Genomic DNA, 22,480 nt, shown 5'->3' on the forward strand with positions numbered 1-22,480 from the left:
CCCTCCACCCCTCCATCCCTCCTGCTTTTACATGGCTTGGTTGTCCTTTATTTATCTCTGTTTTCTGTTTCACTAAATCCTATCCTTGCTGTTATTATTTTTTCTCTTACATTGTAATCCACTTTTTTCTTCAATTACTAAGTTGAATGTTTACCTTTTTAATTTTTTACATCTTTCCTTAAAAATATAAGCATTTGAATTATAAAGTTCCATCCAGATCCTATCTCTGGTATTCACCACTGGTACGGATAGGCAGTGCTTTATAAACATTTAGCATAAGCATTTCTTTATTTTCAAAATAAGTCTCTGAACCAGCTGTATTATTTTTATTCCAAATTAAAATAATTTTAGGTACTTTTCTATAATTATTGTTAACAATAATTGAATTGTGTTCAGACAACTGACCTGTATAACAGAAATCTTTTAAAATATATCTTGATTTTTGAGTTAAGAAAGGGATAATTTTTTAAATTTTCATGTGTGCCTAAAAGTTTTGGTGCTATATGCATGTCCATTTAATCAAACTGGTCCATTATGATATCTCAGTCATAAATTTAGTTAACAATTTATTTTGACTCTATTTTCTGAGAAAATTGTGTTAAAATAACCCATTGTAATCATAAGCCAGTCAATTTCTTCTTATTATGTTAATTTTTACCAACTAAATTTTAAGACCCTTGGTATTCAGTTTCTATAAACAAAGAGTTTTGGGGATCAAAGTTTATATATTAAAATTATAAAACTAGCATGCTTTTGATTAAGATATACTTATTATAAGCCTTTCTTATTTTTTTTAAACTTTGCCCTCATAATTTAGATACACTCTTCAAATAAAAGAGAGATATTTATATTTTTTCTACCCATTTCTTTTTATTTTTTATTAAGTCATAGCTGTATACATTAACACTATCATGGGGTACAGTGGGCTGTTTCTATATGCAATTTGGAATACTTTCATCCAACTGGTTAATATAGGCTTCATGTCATTTTCTTAGTTGTTGTGTTAAGACATTTATATTCTACATTTAGTAAGATTCACATGTACCCTTATAGGATAAATCATAGGCATGATCCCACCAATCACCCTCCCTACACCCATCTTCCTCCCTCCCCTCCCTTTCTTCTTTCCCCATTTCTATATTTTTTCCTTCTTTCTTTCTTTTTCTTTTTTAAGAGACAGTGTCTCACTCTGTAATCTCGGCTGAAGTATACTGACAGAGTCATAGCTCAATGCAGCCTTGAATTCCTAAGCTCACCTGACCTTCCTGCCTCAGCCTCCTCAGTAGCTAGTTCTACAAGTTGGCAGCATGATTCCTGGATAATTTTTTTAAATTATTTGCAGAGATGGGGGTTTGCTTTGTTGTCTAGGCTGGTCTCAAACTTCTGGCCTCAAGTGATCCTCCGGTCTTCAACACCTAAAGTGTAGAATTACAGGCATGAGCCACTATGCCTGGTAGAATTTCTATATTTTAATTAAAGATCATATCCATTTATGTGTAATGTGATCGCCAACATATTTAGACATCACTAGTTTTACTATATATGCTTACTGTCTTATTTTTTCCTTTTTTGTCCTCTTTTTTCCAGTTATTTGGATTGTGTTATTTTTTCTTTTACATCTTTCACTAAATATATTTTTGTGTATTCATTTACATTTCTGAGTGTCATGTGTTATGACAAAACAATTTTTTCATTTATTTGTTGAACATTTGTGTTTTTGTAGTTTTGTGTATTATAAATAAATTTCCCTCTTAAAGCTGCTTTTGGTGTATCCCACTGGTTTGGGTAACTTGTGTCTTCATTGCTGTTATTTTTGAAGAATTTAATAATTTCTTCTTTCATCTCTTTATAAATCCAACTATCATTCAGCATAAGGTCTTTTAATTTCCAAATCTCTGTTTGGGGATAAACATTTTTGTTGGAGTTGAGTTCTACCTTTATTGCCTTGTGGTATGAGAAATTACAACATGTAATTTCTATTCTTTTATTTTTGCAGATGCTTGTTTTGTATCCTAGGATGTTGTGTATTTTGGAGCATGTACCATGGTCTAATGAGAAAATGAATATTCTTTATCTTTGGGATATTATATTCTGTATATTTCTATTAATCCCATTTGCTCTAGGGTCACATTTAAGTCTTTTGTATCTTTGTTTAGTTTCTGTCCAGTTCTGTCACAGGGGTGTTAAATTCCCCACCTATCATGGTGTTATGGGATATCATATTGCTCAGACCACTCAAGGTCTATTTCATAAATCTGGGATCATTTAAGTGCATAAATATTTAAAATTGAAATGTCTTCTTGTTGCATTATTCCTTTGACCAGGATTGCAACCCCTCCTTTCTTTTGATTTCTATTTGCTGAAAATACTATTTTCCATCCTTTAATCCTGAATCTTCATCTGTCCTTCAAGGCTAAGTGTGTCTCTTGGAGACAGCATATGGCTGGCTTGTGCTTTTTTATCCAATCAGCCAGGCTTTGCCTCTTCAGGGGTGAATTTAGTCCACTTTGCTGGTGGTCCATTGCAATGGTCAGTGTTGAGAATAGGCCTAAGTATTTCCTGTAGATCTGGTCTTGTTGTGGTAGATTTCCTCAGTGCTTGTAAATACACAAAAGATTTGATTGTGCCATCAATTTTGAAGCTTAGTTTAGCAGGATACAGAATTCTGGGCTGAAGATTGTTTTGTTTAATAATGTTGAAGGTGGATGTCCAGGCCTTTTTGGCTTGGAAGGTTTCAATTGAAAAGTCTGCTGTTATCCTAATGGCTCTGCCTCTGTAGCTGAGTTGGCACTTACTCCTTGCTGCCTGCAGAATTTTTTCTTTCACCTTGACTTCAACAGGTTCATTACAAAGTGTCTTGAGAGGCTCTGTTTAAGATGAGATGATCTGGTTTTCAAAATCCATGTGAAAGGCATATGTCAGGGTCATTAGTAAAATTTGGGAAGTTTTCATCTATGATAGTCTCCTGCAGGGCTTCTGTTCTTTTGGGAGAATCTTCTTTCCCTTCAGGGATCCCTATTTTTCATATATTTGAATGCTTCATGGAGTCTCGTAGTTCTCTATGCACCTGTTCTCTTGGTCTAAGATACATCTTGTTTTTGTAGTGATATATATCTGAATGTATATCTAGGTAGCTAAATAATTTTTTCCATAATGATTGACTTCGCCAACAGATACTAAGTTTATTTAGACATAGTCAGAGGTATATCTCACTGTTTGTATCTAAAAGGCTGAAATTATGAATCCTTTTGTGAACTCCGAAAGGATTTCTCAATTTTGTTTTGTTTTGTATATGATTAGTTTAATCTTACAGAATTTGGAAAGCAATTCTAATTGATACTTTTTAATCATGTAAACTGATTAAAGAATAAAATGGTATATTTTATTTCATATTTCTAAGAATGTTTTATGGGTCAAATAATATTTATTTGTAGGCAATACTGCTCTCTTCTACATATTGAAATGTGAGTCTCTTAGCACCAGAAACATTGATAAAATTAATTCATTGTAGCCAGACTCTGTCTGCCAGGTCCTTCCTCTCAGAGATTGGATGATGAATCCATAGACTCTTGTGAGTAGGTGACAAGATACATTTTACTGATAGATAAGAAGGAAGATAAGACCCCTGGTGCAGCAGAGAGGGAACTCTCAGCCCATAGCCTATTTCTAATAGCCTCAAGCCCATGCATCATTTTATAATTAATTCCATTTCTTATTAAGCCCAACGCAGATGTTTCTTCCTTTATGAGGCATTCAGCAAATTTCTCCCACCAGAAAATACATTTCCTACCTGTGCAGTCATAGAACACTATTTAGTAGTTTCTTGTCCTTCTTGTACCATTTTGTAATAAATTATGTTCACTTTTTTCTTGCTTCATATCCAAGTCAGACTATAAAATTTATCTAGGTACTTATGTTTTATTAATTTGTTATTGTATTTGAACTGAATTTGTCTCATCTCTCTCTGATTTGGAATCTCCTTTCCTCCAGATAGCTACGTATTACCCTTTCTTCAAACTTCACTCAAACACTTCCTTAAAGATTTAACTTAAATGCCCCTTCGCCACAGACTAGTCTATGAATGTCAGTTGGATCAAGTCGATTGAATGTATCATGTGAGATAGTTCTGTTTCTTCAAGAAATGTCAGATAACAACTCAGTTTTGTTTTGGTGACATGGAATCTCCACATGTGACTTTATTTTGGCTTTCAGTCTGGTTTGTTGGGGTCTAGTGCAATGGCCCTTGATAATTTGTGTTTAACAGCTAAAATTATCTATTTGCCTTTTCTTACTTTCAGTTCTGTCAGTTTTTGCTTCATGTAATACTAAGCTCTTTGATTACTTAAGTATGGTATTAACATGTTATACTTATTTTATTCTTTTACTTTTTAAGTATTTACATGCAAAATATGCAGTCTCCCTTTGCATTATAAATAATTTTTAAAGATATTTTACCTTTAATATGATCATTGATATTGTTCTATTTAAGTCTATCATCATGCTAGAACATGGAACCCAGTAAGAAAAGAAAAAAAGAAAAATAAATAAATCTATCATCTTGCTATTCACTTTCTATTTGTTCAATTTTAAATTTGTTCCTTTAAATTTTTTTCTACTGTCTTTTATAGTAAAAGAAAAAAAATTAATGATTCAATTGGCTTCATTATTTGCTTGTTAGTTATAACTCTTTTTTGCATTATTGTGGTGGTTATTTCAGATCTTATAATCTATTCTTTAATCAATCACAATTGCCTTTCTGTGATACTACCCCACTTCATGTATGTATAGTATAAAAACCTTAAAGTGGTATATTTATGTTTCTTCATTCTTGACCTTTATGATAATTATTGACAAATAATTGTCATGTATTTTAAGATATATATGTGCATGTTATAAATCCCCAAATAGATTATTTTTGCATTTGAAAGTTAGTTATTTTTAAAAGACATTTAAATAAATTGTTTAAATGTTTACATATTTACCCATGTAATTACCCATTCCTGCGTTCTTCATTTCTTTGTGTAGATCCAGTCTCACTTCTGCTCTAAGGGCATGATTTAAATTATCTTCTACTAGAGGCCTTCAAGCCATAAATTATTTTGCTCTAATGGGTCTTTATTTTACTTTAATCTCCTAGAGATTTTTTTTCTGGGTCCAAAATTTTCAGCTGACATTTTTTCCTATTAGCACCTCAAAGACATTTTATCCACTATCTCCTGGTTTGCATTATTTTTGAAATAAATCCAACATCATTCTTAACTTTTTTCTTCAGTGCCTAAAGTGTTTTTTCTCTCCAGATGTTATTAATAATTTCTTTTTATGACTGATTTAAGCAGTTTTCTTATGATATGCCTTGAAGTAGTTTTCTTCATGTTTTTTTGCATGGCTATATTGAGTTTCTAGGCTATCTGGGTTTAGTACTTTCCTCAAATTTGGAAATTTTTGAGTTATTATTTCCTCAAAGATTTCCTTCCTCCCCTTCTTCACAGATTGTAAATGTACATATATCAGACAACTTAAAGTTGTTCCTAAACTCACTAAAATGTTAAATTAAAGATAAATAAAAGCCATTTTCTTCGTATGCTTCATTTTAGATGATTTGTTCTCCTATGTTTCAGTTTCACTATTTCACATAGCATGAGTGAAGAATATTTTTCAGAAGACAGGGTCTTACTCTGTTGCCTGGGTTAGAGTGCAGTGACATCACCATGACTCATTGCAACCACAAGAACAGGCGTGTGCCACCAGCTCAGCTAATGACTTAACTTTTTAGAGACAGGTCTTGTTGTAACCTGGGCTGGTGCTGAACTCTTGGCTTCAAGGGATTCTCCTGCATTGGCCTCCCCAAATGCTCTGCATGAGCCCAGAGCTGTAGCCTTGCATTTGTTTTCATATTGACATACTGAAATTTAGTTACATTGAAGATAAGTTTTACATTTATTTGAAATATTTCCTCAACTCATTATCTCTACATTTTTTGAATAGTGAGTCCAAAAATGAAAATTTTAAAACTTGGTAAAAAAATTTTAAACCTTTTCTTCGGTGATTTCTTCCAGTGATAAAATTTTTTACATGTCAGCTGAGTGCAGTGGCTCACGCCTGTAATCCTAGCGCTCTGGGAAGCCGAGGTGGGTAGATTGCCTGAGCTCATGGGTTCAAGACCAGTCTGAGTAAGAGCAAGACCTCATCTCTGAAAATAGCTGGGCATTGTGGTAGGTGTCTATAGTAATAATATTTTTCTCCCAACTATTCTGGAGAATGAGGCAAGAGAATCTCTTGAGCTCAGGGTGAGGTTACTGTGAGCTATGATGCCACAGCACTCTACCAAGAGCAACAAAGTAAGACTCTGCCTTAAAAAAAAATTCTTTACGTATCTCATTCCTATCAAAAGGCTAAATGAGTATGTATTATTTTATCTGGATTGAATGGAGAAGAGAGGAGTACACAGCACTCATGATGCATAGCTAGGGAGTTTGCTTAGCTCCATTGATTTAATAAATCATTTTTAACATCCTAAACAGTGGTGTCAACTAAATGTTAAATTCTCAAGTACCCCTGGGTTTATTTCTAGTGTAATCTGCCTGTCTGTTCTTATGCTAATGTTATAGTCTTTTAATTATAAGGTATTTCATAATAATGCCTTTTAATACTTAAAAAGCAATTTTCTCCTTGTTACTTGTCTCTGCCTTTTGAAATAGTCTTTGCTCATCACCATTATCTCTATTTTCTCTAATTCTCCCAAAATATTCTGTGAGAATTTTTAATTAAAATTTTATGAAACAATGTTTATAATAATCTGAGAAAATTGAAATATTCACAAGATGTGGCTTTTATTTGAGTCACACAGTATGCACAATATGCCTGTTCTATTTAGTTCTTCTTTTATATATCCCAGAAGAATTTTATACTTTTCTTTATATGGGTCAAATCTCTTTCCTGCTGTTTTTAATTCTAGATACTTCTTGTTATTTATGTGTTTTAATTTTTATTGTGCATAGTGTCTTTTTCTCAATGCTGTTTTCTTAGTGATTTGTTGGAATAACGGAAAGCTTATAATAACAGCATACTTAGTTTTTTTCTATAGCCATGTGTTAATTACTTGGTAATTATTGTATGACTTATTAAAGACTTTGAACTACTTTAATTTGAATAATTATCCCTAGAACTTACCTATCCTCATTTAATATTTAATTAGCTCTATTTTTTATTCTTTAAGCAATTATATGTAAGTGATAAAAGTAAAAAACCTCTCGGAAAAATTTTCTGACCTATCTTTTAAAAATTAGTGACATAAATTTAAAAATTAAAATACTATATACATCATTTCTAACCTGGCAGCTACTATGATTACCAGTCCTGCATTAATGGGAAATAAAATTAAAATATTCACCAATCATTTTCCGAGTGTATCCTGAGTGCCCAGCACTTTTGCGGGTGCTAAATATATAGCAGTCACAAAACAGAAAAAAAGAAATTCCTTGTTCATTGACATTATAAATACTCAGTAAAAGATATAAAATGTCCGATGGTGATAGTTTAAGTCAGAACAATTAAGAGTCAAATAGGCATGCCAACATTAGAGATAAAGTGGCAAATTTAAATCAGAGATCAGGAAAGGTGTCACCAGGAGATCAGTTTTGAGATAGAAAGATAAGGCAATGTAAGGAGACAAGAAACATGGATGATGGGGAATGTAAAACAACTTTAAAAATGTAAGTGAATATGGAAGCTTCTAAAAACCTTACTTATGGAGGTAATCTGTCATGATTTAGAATTTTGTACCTTTTCAATTGAAGGGGAGATCTCAAAGCTTGAGATCAGCTTGAGTTACTTCTATGGTTTGAAGCTATTAGTATACATGATATGAAGAATTAAGATCGACTCTTGGGTGGTGCCTGTGGCTCAAAGGAGTAGGGTGCCGGCCTCATATACCAGAGGTGGTGGGTTCAAACCTGGCTCCCAGCCAAAAACTGAAAAAAAAAAAAAAAAGAATTAAAATTCTTCTTCAGACAGATTATTTTTCAAGAAAGATTATAAGAATTGTGATAAAATGCAAGTAATTATGTCAAATTAATTATTTTAATGCAAAATAATAAAATAAAATAAAATTGTGTTATTCATCACATATTTATACATTTTTATTCCAAATTAATTCATTGTGTACTAAAAATAGTGTGGTTAGAAAAAAATGCACAAGTCTAAAGCTGTATTAAGAGCCTCCTTTTTTTCTTCAGTTGTCTTTGTATCTTTTTTACATCCATGATATCACTTAATGATTACCTCAAAAATGGTGGCCATTGGAAACCTAAGACCTGACTACATGGTGTTGCAACCCATTCCCCCACTCCCAAGCCCCAGCACTCTTCTACTGTTTTTTTACCTCTCAAGTATTTCTATTTTTTAAGAAGGAAAATTTCTTAGGAAACATCCCTATAATATAAGTTCATTGAATTAAATTTTACAATAATAGCATACATTTTTAAACATTTTAAGAGTTACACTAAAATGCTTGGTAAATGGAAATGACAAAACCATGGTAATGAATGAGAAAAATTACGGTTGCTGGGAAATCAATAAAATGTACAATCAAAACAGTTGTCTACACTGACTATTGACTGGTTTTGATCTTTATCAAATCAAAACAACCTCTAATTACCTACAGAACCATATGAGAAGCCTTAATTTTTGAATCTACCTGATGTAATGAGATGTTTTAAAAATTAAAATCACCATCATTACATCTCACTGAGTTCACACTATGTATCTGATTCCTGCCTTCTTCTGGAACATATATTCGGAGAACTCTTTCATGATCTACTCTTGCATCAGTGAATTGATATAAAATGGTTGAGAGGAAGGTGAGCAATTAAAAGTTAATGTATTCTAATTTTGCCAGTATTGATTTTCTTTTAAAAATAGAAGTTATTTCTCTGAAATAAACCAAATTAGAGCAACATTTTGGATTTGATTTTTAAGTGCTATAAAGAGAATTTTGTTCAATAGCTTTCATTATCATTAAGTCTTAGAAAGTATTTAGCTTCATTAAATCCTAACTTTACATATTGAAAAAATAGTAAAATACAACTTCTACTCAGCAACCATGATCTACAACCCTGGCTTCAATGTGGGAGCCACCTTAGGTGCCCAATCCTCACATTCGAATTGTTTCCTAAGGCATCGGTACCTTTTGTCAAAGTTTCACTGGTCTAAGGGATGCTGGCTGGAACTAGGGAGGTGTTTCTGGTAGGCACTTTATTATATGATTATATTGTCAGAACTTGTTATACAGAATGTCACTTAAAAGCATGGGTGCCCTGAGAGTTTGGTTAAAAATGTAAAATCTTCATTCTCATCCCAAATCTGCTGAATGAGAATCTGCTTTTTTATATAAGCAAATTATTTGAATGAACTCTCAAGTGAAGAAGCATTATTCTAGTATGTTCCCTTTCTTTGGAAGTCATCATTCTTCTTAGTTCCTAGAGATAATCAAGCCCTGAGAGATTTATTAATTTAGATATTTAAATGTGATACACAGTTCTATCGATTGAAATATTTACAATTAATATTGAGAATATTCAGCTACTCTGTCAGGTAGTGGGGTTATGTAAACAACCAGATCACAATCCATTCAAAGTTTGCTTGGCCATCATGGAACTAGAACCAGAAAAGTTACATGTTTCAGCTCAGATATGTAACACATGTACCATGGGATGTGGGGAATACTTGAAGTCTAGTAGTTGCAATCCTCTGCTCTTATCTCCAAGACAGGGAACTAAATATACTAAAAACACTTTCCGTAGCAACTGAAATTTCAAGGACTGTCCCTACTTTTGCTTTCTAATAACTCCCAAATTTAAAATCCTAAATGCTCCAAAATCCAAGCCATTTGAGCTCCACCATGATGCCATAAGTGAAAAATTTCACCACTGACCTCAGGTCATAGTCTAAACAGAGTTAAAACTTTGTTTCATACACAAAATGATTAGAAATATTGTCTAAAAATACCATTAGTCTGTGTTTAGGGTGCTTATGAAACATAAATGAATTTTGTATTTAGACTTGGGGATAGCTCATTGTATAGGGCAAATATTATAAAATTTTAAAAAAAAGAATTAAAAAGAAAAAAAAAAGAGTCCAAAATCCAAAATGTGTCTGGTCACAACCCATTTTGGATACGGGCTATTAAACTTACAGCTATTTATTTTCTTGCTTTAAATGACTCACCCCGCCCATTGAGGTTTCTTTCTTTCCTTATGTGAATACATTTACACCTGCCACTTTCAAATTGTGCTGAGCTGACCTTAAGGGTTCGTCTCTCTTTCTCACTAAGAATGAGCAAAAATGCTCTCAGGTGTAAAGGATATAAAGGTGTAAAGAAGATAACTCTGAATTATAAAGGATAACTGCCTTTCTTTTTAGTCCCTAAGACGCTTTGTTCAAGTTTCTTAGTACTAATTAAATATTCCGGTGTCAGAATGGAATATGTTATCTCAGGCATTTCAGTTAGGCATGATTACATTATTAACAGTCATAGGCCAAGTTTTAGATGATGGTCGACATAAACATAAACGAAATTACTAATTTCTTACTTCAAGTGTTTAGAGACAATGACAAGAAAACAATATATTGGATCACAAGTGACTCATCTGAAAATCTTTTCAAAATAGACCTCATAATGAACCAATTGCATCAGAATTTCTGAAATTAAGACCTAAGTGTTAATATTTTTTAACGCTTCCCAAGATATTTCGGTGTCTGGTAGCATAAAGAGCACTGCCCAGAGTATAGCTAAAAGTTAATTTCTAAAACAGATAACTCAGTAGGTTACTTCCTTAGTTCAGTATAAAATTACTAAGATCTACTCTATAACATTTTTATTCAGGCTACAAAAAAAAAAACCAAAAAAAACAAAACTAGGTCTCTTTTTTGTTTGTTTGTTTTTTAAGAATTTATATTAAATGAGTTTAAAAACTATTCAGGAAAGTATTTTAAAATTAAACTTAAAGGGTAATCTAACTTACCTGTTACCATTCCACCCACCTTCATCTGCTGGCTGCTGGAGAGAAAGGCCATATCCAGAGACAGCAGAGTTCACAGTAGAGTGGGTTCATTTTGCATCGTGCTGAGAGAGGAGAGGGGAGGAATTTCTCAAATCTGCCTCCTGGAGAAGTGAGGAGATAGGGCTTTTAAAGACAGTTTGGCGGGGGAAGGAGTAGGCAATCAGGCAGTTTTAGGGTGGAACCATTAGTCCCTTGTGGGCTGCTGGGACTACCTAGGGCTTTTCTCTAGTATTTGTAAGGATTTGGGGCCAGGATTTGGGTAATATGTTTCCAGGAGCCCTGGCTTTCAGGTGCTTCAAGAATCCGGAGGTGGGGGTTGGGGAGTGGATTGCTGGTTTCTGACCTGATTTTCTAAAATGGCTGTACTCCTGTCAGGGTTATGAGAATTCTTTTCCCGCAGGGACAGTGGCTGCTTAGTATCATTATTTTAGCTAAGTTCACAGAGGTTTGGGGCCCTTACTCTAATCTTCACCTTGCACCCTTTCATCAATTTGTATGGGTGGTTTCATAACTAACAACATTATTCATTATATGCAATTTCTTTCCAATATTAAGTTGTATGAAATGAGGGGCAGAAAACCTCATTTCCTCCCTTAACCTTCATGAGGTCTTGGCTAGGAATAAAAGGTCTTATCTGTAATAAAAGACAGATTAACAAGAGAAAAGCTGAAGTTTAATAACATGTATACCTCCTCTGTACATGGGAGGCAACTCGAAGAAGTGATTAAATTTTTAGAGTAGATCTCAAAGAACTATGTTAGATATCTGATATAAATATCATAACTCTCAGAAACAAAGGGAGAAGGGATTAAAAGAGATGGCCAGGAAAAGCAAAACCAAGGAAACTTTCGTAATGCAGATTTAACTCCATTCCTTCTCCACTGATTATGAGTCTCTGATTTAATCATCCTTCTCTTTCTGGTTGGGGGTGGAGGGGAGAGACAAATGAAGATTTCCTTTACAGATGTAAATTTCTCTTATGAAAAGACAGCCTCTAGCCTGAGAACCTTCATATATCTGTAATTTCTTAAAATAACCAACTCAAAATAATCTTATGCCCTGTAGGGGGCCAGAAATGGGGTGGCATATTCTAGCTTCCTGAAGTCAGGTTTCAGAACCCTGCCACAAATTAAAAGGAGAATCTCTATTTGTGGTTTTATATTTTAAATATTTTATTCTTCTGTTAATTCTACATAAATAGCTATTGATATTATTTAAATGCTTTATTAAAAGTATATATATCAAATTAGCTTATAATGGCATATGATTTAATAAGCATTTTATTTCCCTAACTGAAAATTATTTTGGACAGTTCTCAGCTGTATGATCTGAAATCGCAGAGCAAATATTTGACATTTGATAGTATATAATTAGTTTTATCTTTTATATAAGGTTATTAAAGCAGCCTGTTAGGTAAAACTTTGCATGACTGTTCAAAGTTTTCGTCTGCACCAAGTGATTTATTCTATTATTTGCTCAAATTGAGTCATTATGGAACATTATGATATGATGTACATTACCAGTGACCAGAAACTACAGACACCTCCAGAAATAGTTGTTATAATCTTTTTTTTTTTTAACCTCCCTTGGCCAGGGGTATGGTGGCTATATTGCATCAATGATCTTAAAGTCTGATGAAAAGCTTTTTAAATGTGGATCAGTGGTTGCACCTATCACAGACTTGAAGTTATACGGTGAGTATTTCCTACAGACTGACCTAATACCTAATGTAATGTATTGATTTGTAGAAAACAAAATCCCAACGCAGAGGAGCTGAACTGAGCTCATTTATCATGTGTTACCAGAGCCTGTTCTGAGTTGTTTATCACCTCCCCGATTCAATCAATTGTACTGGAGCATGACAATTAAATGTGAAATGAAATTAAATAATGAATTGTGCAAGTCAAATGGTTTTTCATTTATTTTTAAATTTCTGTTTTCTTGGGTCACAGCCTCAGCTTTCTCTGAAAGATACCTCGGCATGCCGTCTAGGGAGGAAAACACTTACCAGGTAACTAATTAAAAAATAAGAGTAGTTCTGCTCTAAAAATTCAGTCAAATTACTTATTTAGATAGATCTGTAGATCCAGATATTTCTGTTTTCCTTTATAGGCAGCCAGTGTGCTACATAATATTCATGGCTTAAAAGAAGAAAATATATTAATAATTCATGGAACTGCTGACAGTAAGTATTATACCTGCTGTTACTGTTTGATGGGGACACATCTGAGGACTTTCTTGTGAGGGGTCTTGAAAACCTTCTGGAGAGCAGGCAGTGGCAGACAGAATCAGATGCCTGATAGGAGGTGGGAGGAGAGAATTCAGAACTAAGAGGAGAGGAGCCCCCATGGGGCTCAAATGGCAGGACGGCCCAGTAAAACTTTGATGGAAATATTTGATCAATTATTGAGCATGGCAGCCTCTGGCCAATCATGTTGATGAGTTATTGAGCATGGTAGCCGCCGGCCAATCATGTTGATCAGTTATTGAGCATGGTAGCCGCGGGCCAATCATGTTGATCAGTTATTGAGCATGGTAGCCGCTGGCCAATCATCTTGATCAGTTATTGAGCATGGTAGCCGCCGGCCAATCATAGCCATACTGTGTTTAGTGCGACTAACTAAAGTTTTCAAAGTTTAATTTTAATTGGTTTTAATCTCAATAGCCACATGTGACTAGTGGCTATAGCTTCCCTGTTATTCATCATACCTCCACTAGAAACCAGCTTGAGAAATAGAAGCAAATGGTGCAAACATCGACTAAAATTCTAAAGGGGAGACGCTCTTAAGTGAAATTAAAATAAAAACTCTTTTAAAGGTACTTTCATATTGTGTCCCATTTTTTATCACTTTAAACACTGGCGATAGATGTGATGGAAATTAGTAGTAGTAAATAATGTTGCTTTTTATCTACATGAAGCTTTTAGGGATCAGAGAATTTATATTTTTATTATCTTTGATACTTTACAAGCCTGGGTATTTATAGCTTTCTTCATGAGTGAGAAAAGTCAATTTCAAGAAAGAAACAGATTTACACAAGCCTACCCGGCAAGTGAGCCAAGAGCATCAAAGTCTTAAATCAATATTTTCTGAGTCTTGAACTTGTATTTGTTGTCTGCCCTGCCTCAGTATTTTTAGCCCAGTTTACAAAGGAAACCACTAAAAGGGTTTACTAGCCAAGAGCGTATCTTCTCTTCCACTTAACTTTCGAGCATATCACTCTGTGGTTAAATCAGAGCTTAGATCCAGGCTAACATATAAAAGTTAAAGAAGAGACAAGATTCCCTTAGGAAGAATTCCAAATAGTTCGTGTAGATAGTCCCCCTCAAGGAGGCAGACGATCCTTCTTTAGAACAGGTTTCACTTGACGATTGGCTTTGAGAGTACTGTACGGACAGGGAAAGAAAGGTGAGCTTAAATGAAGACATTTGGGAAGCATCCCCTCAGCCCGATGATCAAGGCTCTTGTGAGGGGTCTTGTAAACCTTCTGGAGAGCAGGGAGTGGTTCCCTTGTGATGGAGTGAGATGGCTCTTTCTGACTATGATTTAATCCTCCAATTTCATAGCCCCAGTCTCACCATGAGAAAAACATCAGTCAAACCCAAGTGAGGAAGATTCTATCAAATACTTGACCAGTATTCTTTAAAACTGTTAAGGTATCAGAAATAAAGAAAGTCTGAATGTTAAACTTCCACAGACCAGAGGAGGTGAAGGAAGTAGGATCCCTAGATTGAGGTTGGTGTCCTGAAAGGAGCCCGAAGCAGGAAGAGAACAGGAGAACGCAAAAAACAAAACAGACAAAAAATAGCAGTTCCCAAATCAAGGGGCTTGGTTAATCGTTGTACACAATGTTGGTTTCTTACAATAACGTAAGATGGTAACAGTAAGGGAACCTGGAGGAGGGAAATACGGAATTCTTGATCTACCTTTGCAACGTTCTGAAAATGTGAAAGTGTTGTAAAATGAACACTCTATTATAAAAAGATTTGAGTGATAAGATACCGTGTTGGGTGAAATGTGTGAAAAGCACAAAAAATCTGAAGGACATTGGAATTTTGACCTAAGGTGTAAAGGTCTAGCACGTGTGTGTGTCAATAGTGACAATAATAAATAGCAACTGCTGAGTGCTGATTACTTGTCACGATGTGCTAACACCAACAACAGTCCTATTATCTTACTTGTTCTTCACGAAGATATTGTGCAATCGGTATGATTACTTTTCTTGCTTAACAGATTGGGAAACTATCAGGCAATGATACAACTTGCCTAAAAGCATATGCATGATTGATCAGTAAAAGGGCTTTCAACGCGGGCATTGAGGTTCTTATTTACTGAGCTCTGAAGCCTCAGTCACGTGAATAAATTATATTCAAGGTTAAATTATTTTACGTCCAGCCATCACCCTGGAATAATATGTTAGTGCTATTTCAGGTTTTTCTGTCAATATGTTGTAGCTCTAAATAGAGGTAAATCACGCAGTCCCGACTTAAATCACTCAGCCCTGGCCTTGGTGCTTCACCCACCTGATAAAATGCAAGCTGTGGGGCTCTCCTGGTCCCTTCAGGGGAAATACACCTGCATGTACAAACACACACAACACACATGGGCCTGGTGGAGTCTAACTGCTCAGTCAGTGACACTGTAACACTGCCATTATTATCTTCAGAAATTACCAGTGAATCAGTTCACTCGGCCAGCCAGACCTTTCATGTCCTCATTCAGTTATAAGAAAGAGACAAATGGCAAATGTCAACAGGCTTTGCTCTAGAAACTAAGCAGAAAAAATAAAATCCAGTTGGAAAATCTATTTGTACATTATCCCTTTAGCTAAATCTACACAGAGAAATAAAGGATCATGTTACCTCTGCCACCGGGCTTATTAATTGCCATTTCTAGTAGCTGACATTAATAGAGCAATTTGTATGTACTGAGAGATGACATGGTAATTTTTCTGTTAAGTATCATAGAAAAATGTTGAATAAAATCTTGAGTACCTTTTTTAAAGATTTAAATGATTGTTTGGATTTTTTTCCTCTGTTGTGTAGTGTGATTATTCACCACCATAGTGTTAGAGCATGAGAGACGCTTACTCTGTTGACAAAGCTGCCTGAGTTTTGCAAAGACAGTTACAAACTATTAGATTAAAAATTATGTAGTGAAATTTGAAGATACACAGCGTGCAGACGTGAATAGCGCAGGCAGCGTGTAAGCGAGCTGCTGCACAGAGAGATTGAATGGAGGGTCCAGGTCTTTGCAGTGACCACATCCAGGTCTCCTGTGCTGCCTATTTCAGACTTTTGGACTTTAGGTTCGGGTAGAAAGAAGATAAAAAGACAACAGAAATAACTGGCATGATCTACATGAAGTAGCCCACGTAAAATGAAATTTGCAGCCTATAATATTCTCTCTGCATGGGATATTCTTTTCTAATTTAAAACAATAAAGCAGAATGCCAGAATCTAACTGGTGCTGGGTCTTTGCAGTCCCCCAGAAGTAATAGAAAGCTAGCTTGCGTATTACTATCTAGCTAGGACATTTACCATGTTAAAATTTTATAAGGTGTAAAATATATAAAAAATTAGGACTAATAAATGATCTTCAGTAAAGTCAATCTAAATGCCATCCTATGCAGTAAGTAAGGAACGTTAGTAATAGATCCTATTTTTGTTTATTTTTTAACAGAGTGAAGCTCGAAATTTTATCATTATATTTACAGGCTTTCTAGTTAATGCCAGATATCAGTCTTTTAAATGGGCAATGTATGTTAAGTAAATCCTAAATCTCTTCGAAAAAATAATATGCTACTAAAAATCTATTTCCTTTAAATATTATAATTTAATTTCTTGCAGCGAAAGTTCATTTCCAGCATTCAGCAGAATTAATCAAGCACCTAATAAAAGCTGGAGTGAATTATACTATGCAGGTAAGCTACTTTCTCAGAAGAATGTCTTTTCCTTCCATGGCTTTGGCTACAGAACATAGCTTCCATATTTCTCCATCCCTTAGGGTATTAGTTTTTAGGAACTAAAGATTATATTCTTTGTTCTTAATTACAATGAGAATGTGGATTAGCTCAAGCTTTACAAGGGAATTACATCAACCCTTTCAAAATGTTCTGTTTGCTTCAGACTTTTATTCATATCGCTCATATTGAATTCTTTTAAAAAAAGAATTCTCTATTTCCCTTCTTGCCCCTTTTGCCTTTTCTTCACTTTCTGTTACTGTTATTATACATAGTGAGAGGAAAAAAGTGTTTGGGGAAATATTACAAGAATAAAGGAGAGGATAAAATACCATTTACATTACCATCTCTGTCTGCGCTTACACACACTTTATAAACATTGACCAAGGACTTATAGTGGCCACGACACTAAATGGGTAGCATGATGGACTTTGGACTATCAGGTAACTTTCAGGCTGGTGGAGGAATCGTAGAATGAAAAAGAAAGTAATAGGCCAGGCTCAGTGGCTCACCCCTTTGATCCTAGCAGTCTAAGAGGCCAAGGCAGGGAGGTTGCTTGAGCTCAGGAGCTGAGACCAGCCTGAGCAAAAGTGAGAACCCTGTCTCTACTAAAAATAGAAAAACAAGTGGGTGTTTCCTGTTTACTCAGGAAACTGAGGTAAAAGCCCAAGAAATTAAAGTTGGTATCTACCTAGGGTGACAGAATAGCAAGACTCTGTCTCAACAACAACAACAACAGCAAGAACAAACAATCAGTAATTTTGATCTCTCAGCATCTTAGCATTCAGAATAACTGAAAGTTTTTCAACCTATATAAAACATAAAGTGCCAGGGTAAGGATGCTGAAAGATGATAGAGGTATGTTTATGCCATAAGGAATGTCGAGGAGCACGGGGACAATGAGGCATCATTTGCAAACTTCTCACCCAGAAACTGATAACATAGTATTTGTATTTTAGAAAAATCAATAATGTCATTTATATCAGAAAGGACATCATAAAAATAAAAATTTCACCAATGTCATCAGGCAAGGAAGCGTTTAGTCCAGGCTGTTGCAATAAGAGAGAGAGAGACTGAACTCAACTCTGTCGAAACAAAGGGCTCAAAGATCTTTAAAATTGTCTTTCCAAGACAGCAGGTGATTTTAGAACTCGGACCACTGCTGTCACTCTCCCAGAGTGAAAGATGGAGGAGCTTCCTCTCTCAGTGTTTGCACTTCCAAAGTTTCCATCTCTTTGAGAAATACATATTCTGGTTTGTAAAACTGGCAGGAGGCTTGAAGATTTACACACATTTCAAAGGGACAGAAAGTTGATACCCAGTTACGAGTTTCTTAAGTAAATGCTCTAAGGAAATGGAGATGAGGGACTTACACAGTCAGGCCGATCTGAGGGCAATGTTAAGGCCATCATACTGAACTTGAATGTGGGAACATCCACTATATTTAGCCAAATAACTTTGAACACAAAATACATATTTTCCTCAAATATCGATTGACACAATTATAATTTGTTAAAAGTGTAGCATGAAGAACTCAGTTGAATTAGATGAGATTGTGATTAGATACTATTTGTCAAAGTTCTCCTGCCATTTGGGCTAACTTAACTAAAGCTGAAGGACAACAGCTGTGCTGGTAACGTGCTGCCTTCTTTCTCCTCACTCTCTTAGGTCTACCCAGATGAAGGTCATAATGTCTCTGAGAAGAGCAAGTATCATCTTTACAGCACAATCCTTAGATTCTTCAGTGATTGTTTAAAGGAAGAAATATACGTCTTACCACAGGAACCCGAGGAAGATGAATAATGAACCCTATTTATACAGAACAGATGGAAATATTGAGGCTGAATGGAACCTACCCAAGAGACTGTAATATTGTAGATGCTCCAGAATTTCAAAGGCAGCTTATGGAGATGACATTGGAACAGCACACTCAGAGAGACACCGAACTGGCATTTGATGACACAAGTCCAAGGCTACTGTGTTGCCAAGGGTGCAGAACCTGTTTCTTTGTATAAGGAAGGTTATAGGATTGGTTTCCTGGGAGAAATTAGTTTTGCATTAAAGTAGTAGTGCATGTTTTCTTCTGTTCTCTCCCTGTTTGTTATGTAACTAGTTGCTCTCATTTTAGTTTCACTGGTCACCACCCCCTTTGCATATAATGCACAACTGATCATCCGTCCCACAGTCCCTGATCTTTTATGGCTGAACTGCAATCTAACACTTTACTGTACCTTTACAATAAGTGCAATTCTTTCATTGTCTATTATTATGCTTAAGAAAATATTCAGTTAATAAAAAGCAGAGTATTTTATGTAACTTCTGTTTTTAAAAAGGCATTATTAAGTGGGTCAAAGGACATATAGAAATATGGATTTCAGCACCTTCCAAAGTTCAGCCAGTTATCAGTAGATACAATATCTTTAAATGAACACACGAGTGTATGTCTCACTATATATATACACACAAACACACGTGTGCATCTACAGTCAATGAAACTATCTTTACATGTTATTCATGCTACAAAGGGTAAACTTTTGATGAATTAGAAGAGATGCTCTTTTCCAGACTATAATGGATGCTTTGTTTAATGAGCCAAATATGATGAAACATTTTTTCCAATTTGAATTCTAGCTATTGCTTTCCTATAAATGTTTGGGTTGTGTTTGGTATTGTTTTTAGTGGTTAATAGTTTTCTAGTTGCAATTTACTTTTTTGAATATGATACCTTGTCACATGTAAATTAGATACTTAAATATTAAATTATAGTTTCTGATAAAGAAATTTTGTTAACAACGCAATGCCACTGAGTGCTATTTTGCTCTTTTGGTGGAGAAGGCTTTTTTAAAAACACTTGGTCCTTTTACTTCTATCTCTTAGGACAGAATCAATTCACGTTTTCATTGTAAAAGCTAAGAGCTGGATTATTCCATTTGCCACTTTCTACTTAGTATTCCATGCCTGCCCAATGCATCTGTTACTGTTTAATTTAAATCCTTCTGGTAAGAATTAGAAATGAAACATTTTTTACTCATTGGCCAAAAAGTTCACAAACAGCAGTGTTTGCTATTTAATTTGAATTGAAGGCACAAAATGCATCAATCCCTATGCTGTGCTGACTGGCAGTAAGTAAGTAAGAGACTGAGAGGACAAAATAGATGTGGCCATGTGAAGTTAGCGTCAGTCACGAGAATAGTGACATTGCTGACGAAAGGCAAAGAGGAGCTTCTCACTTTGAGGAATGTTCCAGAAGATATTTAAAAGTCTGTGTGTAGGCAGTATACTTACTGTGCTTTCATGGCTTTAAAGAAGTCCATAGGACAAACTGGATTACCATAGCATCAGGATAAAGGGAGGAAATTTACAGATATCAAGGAATCGCCAGTCACTCTTCTGTTTTGTTGAAGGATCAGCCCAGAATTGTGGGTATTTGGAAACTTGTGAATTATTGATTGTGATCCCAGTTTTCTTCTGGATACTTTGGGATTGTGTCTTCATTGCTTCATTGGATTCAAATTTAAATGAGAAAGGTTTTCTCTTCTGAAGGACCCATCTGAGGTCTTTTTCAAGACTAGTAAACACATTTTTTAACAAAATAAGTTGTAACTTTAAAAGGAAAGTTTTGCCTATTTTATTAAGATGGAAATTTTCTTTTTAGGCTGATTTGAAGTCCAACTGAAGCTTTTTAATCAATATTTTGAATTTGAACCACTAGAGTTTTTTATGATGCAAATGATTATGTTGTCTGAAAGATGTGGTTTTATTGAATGTCTATTTGAGTAACATTTAAAAAGTATTTACCTTTTACTGTTCTTCCTTTCTCCTGTTTTATTATTATTATTATCAATGTTTTTCTATTTTTCAATTAATTTAATACAATTTCTAATGTGAAAGACTTTTGCCTGGAACCCACTTTCACCGTAAAGGCTAAATAGACCTCTAACGAAAGCGTGTTCTTTAGTAGGAAGGTGGGTAATTTTCATCTCTATGGGCCATTTTTTGATTAAGGAAGTGCTGACCAACACATAATCACCAGTTATTAAAGGAATTATGTAACTAGATTTTTCCTTTTACCCATTTACCCTTGGTCATAATCCCACCATTTCACGCATTTAGGCAATTTCTGCAGTTGCGTAAGACTTCAACAGCAAACTTTCCAAGTGTAATTTTTCCCTTAAGGTTAAAAATAAAGATTACATCAAAAATCTATAATAAAACAGGTAAGCAATATTAACCCATCCACAGAAATTAACACATAATTTTTTGAACCTATTTTGAAAGAGAAGAGTTTTGTTTTTTTTTCATTCCCCTTGCCTCTATTCAGAAGGTCTCAAACTCCTCAGTTAGAGGTAAGAAGACTCCATGGATCTACAGTAGAATCTCCGTAGCTAATCACCTCCTTAAGTTAACCTCCTTTTCAAAGACTAGACAGGGAGCACATGTGCATATCAGTACAGCAGCTCGTTAAGTTAATCACCTCTGTGTGTTAACCAGTTTGTTATAGTCCCTTGGGTGGTCAACTTACAGAGGTTCTACTGTGTTTGAGTTTCCTGGCAGAATTGAAAAAATGAAGCACTTCCAACATGAATCTCAGCTCACCCTGAAAATATGCTTTTAAAAAACTTGTTTTTAACAGAGAAATCACCAGCAGGGGATCTCACAGGTGGCAGTTATAGAAATACTACAAGGACTTAAACACTGGGCTTTACTGTATAGACAATCATTCAGGGTGTTGTCCTTCAAATGGTGGTCTTTGTAGCAGAAATCCTGGTACTGATTTGCTTTCAGGTCTCTAGGATCATTGAGAGCGCAGGACTTCTCCAAAGAATCATGTGGGGAATAAGCCTTTCCTGTTCTCTGAGCACGCTCGCTAGCCTCCCGCAGCAATTAGCATAGTGGCCATGGCACTTCTCTGCGCCACCTGCTGGAACCAACAGTCCAATCACTTACACACGACAAATCAATGTTGAAGGTCTTAATACCCCATTGAAACCCAAATAATGCAACATGGTTCCAGGCGACTGTGTCCCTCCCTCAGACATTTGTACACGATTCTTGGAAGGCTTTGGGGGCCCCAGACTCCTACAGCTGCATGTCTGTGTATTTCTCTTTCCCCCTTTTCTCTCTTTTCAATCCCCAAATCTGACTCTCTAGGACCACTTTACAAAATAAACTACACACACGCCAGTAATGACTGACGCTCTACTTTACCGGGAAACACTTTTTTCCCATCAGAGCTTATCACTGTGAATATTATTAGAAGAGATAAAATGAGACGAAGTGGTTTTTTTCTTAGATTTAAATAAGCTGTGCCTGTCTAAAATTTAGTATTCTTACTAAATGCCAAACAGGTGTTAAATGCTTTGCATGGGGGGCAGCGTGTGTGGCTCAAAAGTGAGGGCACTGGGCCCATATGGGAGGTGGCTGGTTCAAACCCAGCCCCGGCCAAAAAAAAAAAAAAA

At 35.1% G+C, this 22,480-nt stretch overlaps 1 protein-coding gene across 7 annotated transcripts in view; it reads left to right on the forward strand.

Annotated features, from left to right (window-relative positions):
- The window catches only part of DPP10 (dipeptidyl peptidase like 10), a 1,381,219-nt gene extending 1,360,390 nt beyond the window's left edge, over nucleotides 1-20,829 (forward strand). For 6 of the 7 annotated variants that reach the window (XM_023514792.1, XM_023514795.1, XM_023514791.1 and 3 more), the window contains 5 exons: nucleotides 12,655-12,754; nucleotides 13,013-13,071; nucleotides 13,173-13,245; nucleotides 16,909-16,982; nucleotides 18,690-19,819. In XM_023514792.1, coding sequence (XP_023370560.1) covers nucleotides 12,655-12,754; nucleotides 13,013-13,071; nucleotides 13,173-13,245; nucleotides 16,909-16,982; nucleotides 18,690-18,824 — 441 coding nt within the window. In that variant the 3' untranslated portion in view covers nucleotides 18,825-19,819. Of the gene's footprint in view, nucleotides 1-12,654; nucleotides 12,755-13,012; nucleotides 13,072-13,172; nucleotides 13,246-16,908; nucleotides 16,983-18,689 lie in introns of all 7 variants that reach the window. The other variant, XM_003792626.2, reaches the window with a different exon arrangement.
- Nucleotides 20,830-22,480: the final 1,651 nt, after the last annotated feature.

Source organism: Otolemur garnettii, unplaced genomic scaffold, assembly GCF_000181295.1.
Source record: "Otolemur garnettii isolate 467f Iridium unplaced genomic scaffold, OtoGar3 scaffold00059, whole genome shotgun sequence".
In the NCBI taxonomy this organism is placed as follows: Eukaryota; Metazoa; Chordata; class Mammalia; order Primates; family Galagidae; genus Otolemur; species Otolemur garnettii.